Raw genomic sequence first — 10,871 nt, 5'->3', positions numbered from 1 at the left:
TAATTTCTGATTAAAATTAATCCGTTAGAAATTTTCTGACGTGGCAACAAAAGATGTACTGTAGCCACGTCAGAAAATGCCATTTTTTTTTGTAGTGACAAGACATTTAAAATTATACAGGAAAAGTCTACATAGTCCCCTCAAACTACTACCTAATCGACAATGTCTCCCAAAACTTTCAATTGTGACAATATTCCCTCCCTAAACTACCAAAAATTGTCAAATGTTCCCCCCAATGATAAAACTACTATTAGTAAAATAAAAACAAAAAATACTAAAAAAATTTAGAAAAAAACATAAAAATCTTTTTTTTCTAAAAAAAATCTATGGTATAAATTTAAAATAAATAAAAAAGTCATTTTATAAGAATATATATATATATATATATATATATATATATATATATATATATATATATATATTTGTTATAAAAACTGAAAATTTTGTTTTGTTTTATAAATCTTTTAAATAAAAATTTCCATTTAAAAAAATTAACAATTTTCGTTTTAAAAAAAAAATTAAAAATCGTCCTTTTTAAATTAAATTTTTTTGTTTTTTTTTTTAAAAAAAAAATTATATTTTTTTTAATTTGTAGAGGTATTTTGTCTTATTGAAAAATATATATATGGACATTTTTATCTTTTTGCTAGCCTGAGGGGACATTGATTACTTTACAATGAAATAATTTCCCTTCTCTACAAATGGACAGAAACGAAATTCCTTTTTGATTTGATGAATATTCTCTGTGTAAAGAATTAATTGGATTATGAATGTCTTTTAATTCTAAATCTATTGGACCTTCCATTTTTCCTTTTTTCTTGCCTTAAAAATTAAAATCTGACAGACTATAAATATTGAGTAAGGAGTTGAACTATTATTTACAAGCAAATAAAATTCTCAGGTCTTCAATCACAAACTCTCCAACCTCAATAATAGAAGAAGACGATGGAGAAGACTTATTTCAAAATGACTTTTTTATTCGTCTTCTTTGTTTCAACTTGTTAGTCTTTCTGTCTAATAATCTTTTTTATTTTATTTTTTAATTTTAAATATGATAGTCTTTATCTTTCTTAACTATAGGGTTTTTTTTTTTTAAATTAATTAATTATATTATTGGGATTTACATGATCATACTGACTAATGAAATACTAATGACAGGTGTATTATTCTCAATGCTACCAAGTCCTAAAGTCTTCAATTATTCCAAACTGATTTATCTTTTTAATATGCCAATTTATAATTTTTGGTCCAATTTTTGCTGGACACTGTTTTGGTCCAAAAAGATTAACCAAAAAAAAAAATCTGTCAACGACAAAATGTGGTTGGGAAAAATCCAGTGAGGATGCCTATTAATGATCACAAAAATCTCTATAACAATCATTAGCGATCACAAAAATTGTTGTTAATATAACTTAATAATACTTGATGTTTTCGCGGAAAATTGGCATGTTGAGGTAGGCATGCATTGTCGTATAGCTGATACCAATATTGTCAGCGATGACATTAATGTTTATTGACGTTGAGATTAATATTATTATAGCAAATACAGGCCGTGTCGTCGTTGATAATATTAATATTATTAACATTTTTTTTTGCCGATCATAATTATAATTTGTTTGGATTGCTGTTTTACTTTTCACTTTTTATATCAATTTGTGGCATTTTTTTAATACCATAAGAAATTCCAAGTCCCTCTCAACACATTGTAAATCAATTCTAAAACATAGTCTCTTAATGAGTGATCTCGATTAAGGGGCACCCCCTATTGTACGTTGTATTTAATTATAAGTTTGATCAATCACATGTATTTATTTTCTCAAATAAAAACATATAAATAAACATACAAGTAAAAATGGATTTGGAGGAATATAATTCTCCAAGGCTATACTCCTAGGACGCCAATGCCAATGACAATTAGGAGAATTATCTGGAATACCACGAGTGTTGGGACCAAATCTTATATATCCAGCCGTTGTATCAAAATGAAGTCTGGATTCCAGCTAGTTGAGTGTTCCCAATTATGGATATAGTGTAATTGGTTGGGACAAATGCCAAACAAAAAATGCCCTCGCCAAAAATATGTTTTTGTTCAACTAGAATGTTCCTTTTTTTTTAACATCAATATTGGACCGGCTGAAAAGAAAAATGACACGCTCGGAACTCGAACTAACTCTAAGCCGGATAGGTTGAAGCACGTGTCAAACACATGGTGCTCAAAGGAGAACCATGGAAGAATATCGGACGGTATGTATTGGACTTATAGTACGAGACCATGAAGGTAGAGTTATGGTAGCACGTTTGAAAAAAAAAAAAAAATTGGTAGATCCTACCGTTGTGGAAGCTCTAGCAGCATAACAAGCGGTGGAATTTAGCAGGAAGATAGGTTTCTATAATTTTTAACAGACACCTGTTACAAATGGTAAAGGAAATAAATTCTATATGCATGTCAATTTCTACAGTAAATAATAAACAAGGAAAAAATAGTTCCATAGAGTTGTACAAGAATACAATAATATGGACATCTAGCGAAATGGGATAATCATAGGATAGATTCGGATGAAGTGTGGACCTTATCAACAGCAACATCTCTTGAGAATGTAACCAACTTTTCTAGCAATCTCATATCGGCTGCACAAAAGTTTGCAGGAATACTTATATCATAGGAAGGAAGCCCAGGCTGCATGCTATTCAAGTTCACATCAATGGACTTGGATGCATATCCACAGGGAAATCTCATGAATGAATATATTGTTCCCTGCCAGACTCTCCAAGTCAGCCAATGAATAAGACAACATCTAAAAGCACAGATATCTAAAAAACTTAAGAAGAAAATACCATAACAAGATCCATATTATCCAGCTCAACCCTACTAAGAAATGCTTTCTGGAAGAAACTAGACAAAACTAGCGCTGAGCCCAATTTCATTTCATATACTGCAACTTGAACTGGCTGGACTACATCAATATATGCAGCATATTCATCTGATAATCGGTTAACAAAACAGGTTGCAGTTTTCTGGAAACCAAAATAAAAACAGGTATTTAGAATAACAACTTGAAATGGTACAGCAGTGAGGAATGGAAAAGCAAATAAGGGTTATCATCAAAATACTTTTCGCCTATCAAGTAATGCATAACTAACGTACCTGCGGCAGCCAGTTGCAAACTTGGTCAACAATCTGTGGTAAGTCCATGGCTCAACATTACTCACCATAACCTCCAAAGATATAACGAGTTTCAGAAACTCATCACATTGTTTGGGGGTGGCACGGCCACCCCCTTGGAGCTGCCCAAGAGAGTGGCTGAAACCACCCCTAGTGGGTACTAGGGGTGGCTCGGCCACCCCCATGAAGCCTAGGGGTGGCCGAAACCACCCCCAACCACCATGGAGCCTAAACCACCCCCTAAACACCATTAGGGGTGGTTTCGGCCACCCCCTAGGCTCCATGGAGCCACCCCGTTGGTGCCCAAGGGGGTGGCCGAAACCCACCCCTAGTGGTGGCTCCAACGGGGTGGCCGAAACTACCCTCAATCACCATTGGGGGTGGCCGAAGCTCCATGGGGGTGGCAGAGCCACCCCCAGTACCCATTGAGTGTGGTTTCGGCCACCCCCTTGGAGCCAAGGCCACCTCCAATTTTTTTTTCCTTTTCTTTCTTTTCTTTTTTTTTTTTTTTTTAAAAAAATTAAGTAGGTGCCACGTGTCAATATCTGATTGGTCCACGTAGAATTCCGTTAGAAACTAACGGTCAACTAACGGATGGACTAACTTGGTTATTTATCAAAACTACAGGGACCTCCTGTGATAAAAATGAAACCCCAGGAGAGAAAAAATAAAGGTGTGAAACCCCAAGAAAGTATTTAACCCTTTTCAAAACTCTTTTCAAAACCTATGCTACTTCTCCAAACTTGAACATGGTTTTTGCGTTTGATAGGAGAAAAATATTTCAATTAAATTGGTATGGTAAAGGTTTAGATTGCATATTAATTAGACATAGTACATATAATTTTACCCATGCATAATGATAAAGCATAATCAACCTGTCATGTTTAACTTGTTAGATTATGTCTATCAAAAATTGGTTATCGATCTTACAATTATCAGCTTCTGATAATATACTTTTGTTGTACATTTTTCATTGATTAGGCTTTTCCACGGGAGTCACCCCTAGCAGTTGATATGTCAACTGCAATCTTAAAGCTGTCAGAGAGTGGGGAATTACAAAAGATTCATGACAAGTGGCTTGCAAGATAAGCTTGCAGCTTAGAAAGAGCAAAGCAAGACATATGAAAAATTATAAACAGATAAATATCACAATTTTATGCGGAATTAACAGATATTTATCAAAAGAAACATTCACCAAAATATGAACAATCACACAAAGATTTTGGTGACGAAGAGAAAACCTTTTAGAAACCGATCTAAAAGTAAAACCTCTCCGGGGCAGCCAAACCCAGGAAATCACTATCAAAAGATTATCCAGAGATTACAGACACTAGGAATACTTACAACCCTTTGCAAGACCTTGACTCTGTAAGATCGACAAGCCTCCAACTTGTCTCCTCGCTCACAATCTTCTTCAACGTGATTCTCCTTTATCGGACCCTTCCGATAGACTTCAATTAAGCACACAATCAATACTAACAAAAATCCTCTAAGAGGAATCAATTTGGCTCACAACAAAATAATCACTCAAGCACAGCCTCACACGAACTCTCTGGGGGTGAAAATTCGTGCCTCTCTCTTCTATAATGATGTATATATACCCTCGACAAAACCCTAGACCTAACCCACTTAAAAACACGTTTTTGGGCCTAAAACTTACGGGGGGTCCGGACATGTTAATGGGCTGTCCGGACACGGCTTTGCGGAGCAAAATTTTAGTTTCTGGAAATGAGGTCCGGACCCGGGGAATTGCGGTCCGGACCCGGCCTGTCCAGTCTTCATCAACAGCTCCGATCGATGGGCGTTTGTGGTCCGATTGAGCTGAAATTTTGCAGGGACGTTCATAACACATGAATCTACATTATGAACGGTGGAGATTGGATTCTGAGCATTCTATATCAGTGTTTGAGCCATGAACAGTAGCATCTGCATTTTGGAACTGAATTAAGCCAACACAAGAACTAACAAACTCCCCCTTTGGCAATTCAGTGACAAAACCAAAATGTCGAGCCAATCCCATCATCTCCCCATATTTACTCCCCCTTTTTGTCACAGAATGACAAAAGGTCTTCATGTTTCCTGAAACACTTCACAAAATACATCAAGACATATGTGGAACAAGAAGACATAAATAAAACCCATGATAAAAAAATGACGTAGAATGCGTGATTATAAAGAAACATCAGCAAAACTCCCCCTCAATGTATGACTCAATTAACAACAGGAAACTGGAAATGCAAAGCATGTTTCTCCCTCTTAAAAGTTAAATGAACACACATGATAACACATCAATGACTCATGTATTGCACAATGAATATCCAAATATGCTCCAAATATGCAAAATATACATGAGACTAGAAATGGCTAGAAACTCATATTGTTTAACCCAAGCCAAGAAAATGTTCCATTCAACCTATGCTTGTGTGGTGTGTGGGTAAGTCATCCAAAGAGAAAAATTTTCAATTTACAAAATGAGGAGAAAGTTTCACCACCATGAGGTTTTGACAAGTATATCAAATCAAAAGTCAAACCTTATCATACTAGGGCCTAGCCACTCTCATCCTATACAATTCTCTTTGTAAAATATTTTGCACAAGTTTGACACAGTGAAATAAATTCCTTTTGGAATATGATCTTTTGATTTTATTTGTTTCACTATTTTGTTTATTTTTCTCTTTGAGAAAGTGTCCTTAAACTTTTGGTGCTTATCACAACAGAGAAAGCATGGAATTTTTAAGCCCTAGGTTCAACTAGCATATGGTCAATTTGAAAAATATGACTAGTCAAAAAACCTCATATGGCTACCTAACAGACCTCACAAATAAAGTGAAACAAAACCTCAATTTAAGCTTAACTGTGCACAAGAAATAAAGCATAGGCAAAAAGTACCACATAAGCTCAGGCTTTAGGTAACCACAAAAACAAGTCCATTGACACAAATTTTCATCTCATGCATATTAAGAATATTCCAAGACGTAAGGAATTAAATTCATAAAAAGCAACATGAGAAATTAATGAACTATCTAGGTGCATAAGACAAAATAAAGAAAGAAAAAAAAAAACAACCAAAGTAAAATATTTTTGTCTTTTTGTTATTTTTCACAAAAGAAATGCACACAAACAAAATACAATTTCAAAACAAAATAAAACAAAAATGCAATGAAAAACGAAAAACAACATGCTCTAGGATATGCAAAGATATGCAAGAAAAACAATCCTAGACATGTGGGTGACTCACCTAACATAAGGTGAGATCATCACCACTCCCCCTCAAGGGGTGAATGGTATCATCCTTCCTAACCCAAACTTGAGAAATCTTAGGTCTAGACTTATGACTTTGCTTAAACTTATCTAGCCTAGATAGCACTTCTCTCATCATTATGACCAAACCCTCACTTTCTTTCCTAGAATAGAATTTTTATTTATATGCACATGAGGTTTCAAATTAAAACAGTGAGGTCGAATGTGACCCACTTTGCCACAGTGATGACATGTAGGGACAAACCTTTGTGAAAGTAATTTCCTAGGAGGATGCACGACTCTAGGTGTAGGGCAAGATGCTTGAGGCTCAGCTCAATGTAGATTTTCTTACGCTCAATGTAGATTTTCTTACCTTTATTACCTTGAGGAGTCGGAGCAACTACTTGCTTTTCTTCACATGAAGATTCTTCTACTTTCACTGGATTAACAAAAACAGTCTTTGAAGTAGAAGCACGGTTAGAAGACAAAGAAGCAGTTTTATCAAATCCTAAGCCAGATCTGTCGCTAGATTACTTTTGAATATGCAACATTTTATCAAGCTTTTCACTAGAGAATTTACTCAAGTGATTTCTAGATGCAACCAGATCATTTTGAAGGGATTTATTTTTAGTAATTAACACATGATTTTCAGATTTGAGAGTATTGCAAACAACATGTGAATCACTCAAAGATTTCAACAAATTATCCCTTTCAAGCTCAAGATTCTTAAAATCCTTAACAATTTTCAAGTTAGTATTTCTAAGCATAGAAAACTTTTCCATTAAATTGTTAAAGGAGTTTTGAAGATCATTAACCCTATTTGATTCATTATCAGGGGCAGACTGAACATCTGATTGATTAGAATCATCAGAATCATAAGATGCACCAAAAGCCATATAATTAGGAGTTTCTTCCTCATCAGTGTCACTCAATGTAATATTGAAAGCTTTTTGACCTTTTGGCTTATTACTCTTGAGGTTAGCACAATCCTTTTGCACATGACCATAGCCAGAACACTCATAACATTTTGGACCACGTGGGTCTCTTTCATTTCTACCCTGAGTACTCTCTTTTTGTTTTCCAAATTTCTTGGAAATTCTATGTTCATTCCTAAAATACTTTCTAGCTATCAATACAAGTTCCTCATCATCTGGTGAATCCTCATCAGATAACTCATCAGATAACTTCTTCCTAAGAGTTCTAAGGGCAATATCCTTATTTTTCCTAGGTTGAGGCAAGGAAAACTCATAAGTTTGAAGAGCACCAACTAACTCTTCTATCCTCATGGTATTAAGATCAGTGCATGACTCAATAGCAGTTACCTTCATTCTGAATCTTTCAGGGAGGGATCTCATAACTTTTCTAATAAGCTTAGTGTCAGAAACTTTCTTTCCTAAATTTATCATGGAATTTCTAATTTCACTAAGTTTACCAAAAAATTCATTGAATGTCTCATCCTCTAACATTTTAATATCCTCAAACTGAGAAACTAACATTTGAAGTTTTGAAGCTTTAACAAGATTAGTTCCTTCATACGTAGTTTCTAGGATCTCCCATGCATCCTTGGCACTATCACAATTTGAAATTCTAGAGAACTCAGTTTGTGAAATTGCCAAGCATAGAGCATTCATAGCTTTGTCATTCGCCATACGAGTTTGTTTTTCAACATTAGACCATTCAGCTGTCGGCTTATCTGGAGCTTTAAATCCAGATTCAATGACATGCCAAACATCTATGGATTTTAAGAAAAATCTCATATGGGATTTCCAATAGCCATAATTTGATCCATCAAAATTAGGCACAGTGTTAAGGGTTTGAGACATCTTAAACAATAAACAAAGATCACACTCAGGAATTTAATCCTTCACAGAGTGAACCCGCTCTGATACCAATTGAAAAATTATAAACAGATAAATATCACAATTTTATGCGGAATTAACAGATATTTATCAAAAGAAACATTCACCAAAATATGAACAATCACACACAAAGATTTTGGTGACGAAGAGGAAACCTTTTAGAAACCGATCTAAAAGTAAAACCTCTCCGGGGCAGCCAAACCCAGGAAATCACTATCAAAAGATTATCCAGAGATTACAGACACTAGGAATACTTACAACCCTTTGCAAGACCTTGACTCTGTAAGATCGACAAGCCTCCAACTTGTCTCCTCGCTCACAATATTCTTCAACGTGATTCTCCTTTATCGGACCCTTCCGATAGACTTCAATTAAGCACACAATCAATACTAACAAAAATCCTCTAAGAGGAATCAATTTGGCTCACAACAAAATAATCACTCAAGCACAGCCTCACACGAACTCTCTGGGGGTGAAAATTCGTACTTCTCTCTTCTATAATGATGTATATATACTCCCGACAAAACCCTAGACCTAACCCACTTAAAATCACGTTTTTGGGCCTAAAACTTACGGGGTGTCCGGACATGTTAATGGGCGGTCCGGACACGGCTTTGCGGAGCAAGATTTTAGTTTCTGGAAATGAGGTCCGGACCCGGGGAATTGCGGTCCGGACCCGGCCTGTCTAGTCTTGATCAACAGTTCCGATCGATAGGCGTTTGTGGTCCGATTGAGCTGAAATTTTGCAGGGACGTTCATAACACATGAATCTACATTATGAACGGTGGAGATTGGATTCTGAGCATTCTATATCAGTGTTTGAGCCATGAACAGTAACATCTGCATTTTGGAAGTGAATTAAGCCAACACAAGAACTAACAACATAGACCGCCTTCCACTTGAAAGTTTTTGGGGGCTCTTTTTATTGTGTAGCTCAGCTTGTGTGGTTGCTCTACTTTTGTATTTTGTTACGATGGTTCACCAGTACATGAGACATTCTGGCCGGGGCTCGCAATCATTTCTCTCATTTGTTAAAGAAAAGGAAAACCATGGTCATAAAATGGAAGGGTCGGAAGAAAGCATAGCGAAGAGAAAACGAAGGAGAAGAGAAAACGAAGGAAGAGGGTATCAAATGGAAGAGTCCAAGAACATGAATCTATAAATTTCTAATATTTACGCTATATTGGCTATGAAGCATAGTTAGTTCTAGACGAGTATCCTTCTTGTTGATAATTTAAGAGAGAGAAGAACATACCTACGTAAGACAGATGGATCTCACAACTTCTTTCTAATAAAATTCGAACAGCTTAAAACCAAGAGAACAAAATGGCCCTTTAGGTCCTCTTTCCCATTATCATGACTGCTCCCTCATCTATGCTATTTATTTTACAGAAATTATATGCTAACATTCGTTCTTAAGCAGTGTGTACGTGGAAAACCATGGACTCTTCTTGATCTCATCACTTTCCTAAACATGGGTTTAGATTTCGTGGAAAAGGGGTACATACACAGTGTCATGATCAATACGTTGGAGGAAAATATATACGTTTTTTTCGTTAAAAATTATTCCTTTAAAAAAGGTCATTTAAAATAACATATCGATATATACATGTACACACCATTAGATTCAATGAAACAAAATCTGAACCGTGAAATAGTTCATCTCCATTTCAAAGATCCTATTCCCTAGAAAGTAAGCCACTACAATTGGAATGGATGAGTTCTTTCTAAATTTTTTGACCGAGTTTTTTGCTTAGATATCAGAGGCAAGGAGAAGAAGAGAAGTATAAATAAAGAGAAAAATATATGTTTGATATTCTAAATTGATTGAAGTTTATTTTGAATTCAAATTCAAATTTGGGTGATATATAGAGATCTGAACCTGGTGGTAGTCCCCTGGTTTGATGGGAATACGACAGTTTCCTTCTATGATAATAGCTAGAAGGAAATGAATTGGAAGTCTATTAAGAATATGTAATTGTGTAAAAGTAGGTACAGAAGGTGGATATATTTAGGTTTCATTGCAACTATCAAGACTCTTATTTGAAGATGATAAATCCAAATGTCTTCTCTTGTAACTGTCGATTGATTCATCTTCAGTAGCTACACTTCTGTTTGAGTTCTTCTCCATTTGCCTTCTCTTGGAGCGGCTTTTAACATCCTCTACCTTTTCATCAGCAAAACTAAGAAATGTTCGAAGACGTTTAGACCCTGAGCTTGAACCAGGAGGCTTAAGTTCCTCTGGATAGTGCCTGCTGAACTGGCGCATCATCAGAAACAAATATACAATGAGAGCAAGCAAGCAAGCAGTCCCACATATGGCAAAAAGGCCCCAGAAGCTCTTAAGCTGAAGGCGATCCACTTCAAACTTTGTGCCTTGTTTAGTGCATGCACTTCTCATAAGCCATTTATCATGGATTCTCTGAAGGTCTCCGTTCTCCGACAGTTTTAAAATGGCAGTTGACATGTCTATTGCTAGAGGTGAATCCCGTGGAAAGGCCTGATCATGAGACATTAAGAATAAAACCATGATAGGTCCTCAAGTGCCTGACATGAATTCTAAAAACAAGTAGTGCAGGGAAGTATAAACTTACAAATCCCCACCCGGC

The 10,871-nt window shown here is 35.7% G+C and overlaps 1 protein-coding gene and 1 pseudogene across 1 annotated transcript; one reads left to right on the top strand and one right to left on the bottom strand.

Moving 5' to 3' along the window:
- Positions 1-9,424, top strand: part of LOC132172947 (glutamate receptor 3.6-like) — a 65,024-nt pseudogene extending 55,600 nt beyond the window's left edge.
- A 629-nt stretch (positions 9,425-10,053) lies between these two features.
- LOC132172698 (glutamate receptor 3.6-like) lies at positions 10,054-10,865 on the bottom strand. Its single transcript, XM_059584251.1, has 2 exons — positions 10,857-10,865; positions 10,054-10,762 (listed from the first exon to the last, which is right to left on the bottom strand). The coding sequence occupies exon 2, from the start codon at positions 10,727-10,729 to the stop codon at positions 10,274-10,276; it is 456 nt and encodes a 151-aa protein (XP_059440234.1). The 5' UTR covers positions 10,730-10,762; positions 10,857-10,865; the 3' UTR covers positions 10,054-10,273.
- Between the last annotated feature and the right edge of the window lie 6 nt (positions 10,866-10,871).

Source organism: Corylus avellana, chromosome ca2 (assembly GCF_901000735.1).
Source record: "Corylus avellana chromosome ca2, CavTom2PMs-1.0".
Taxonomy (NCBI): Eukaryota; Viridiplantae; Streptophyta; class Magnoliopsida; order Fagales; family Betulaceae; genus Corylus; species Corylus avellana.
Note: the sequence above shows the minus strand (reverse complement) of the source record. Positions and strands in the feature narration are given on the sequence as shown.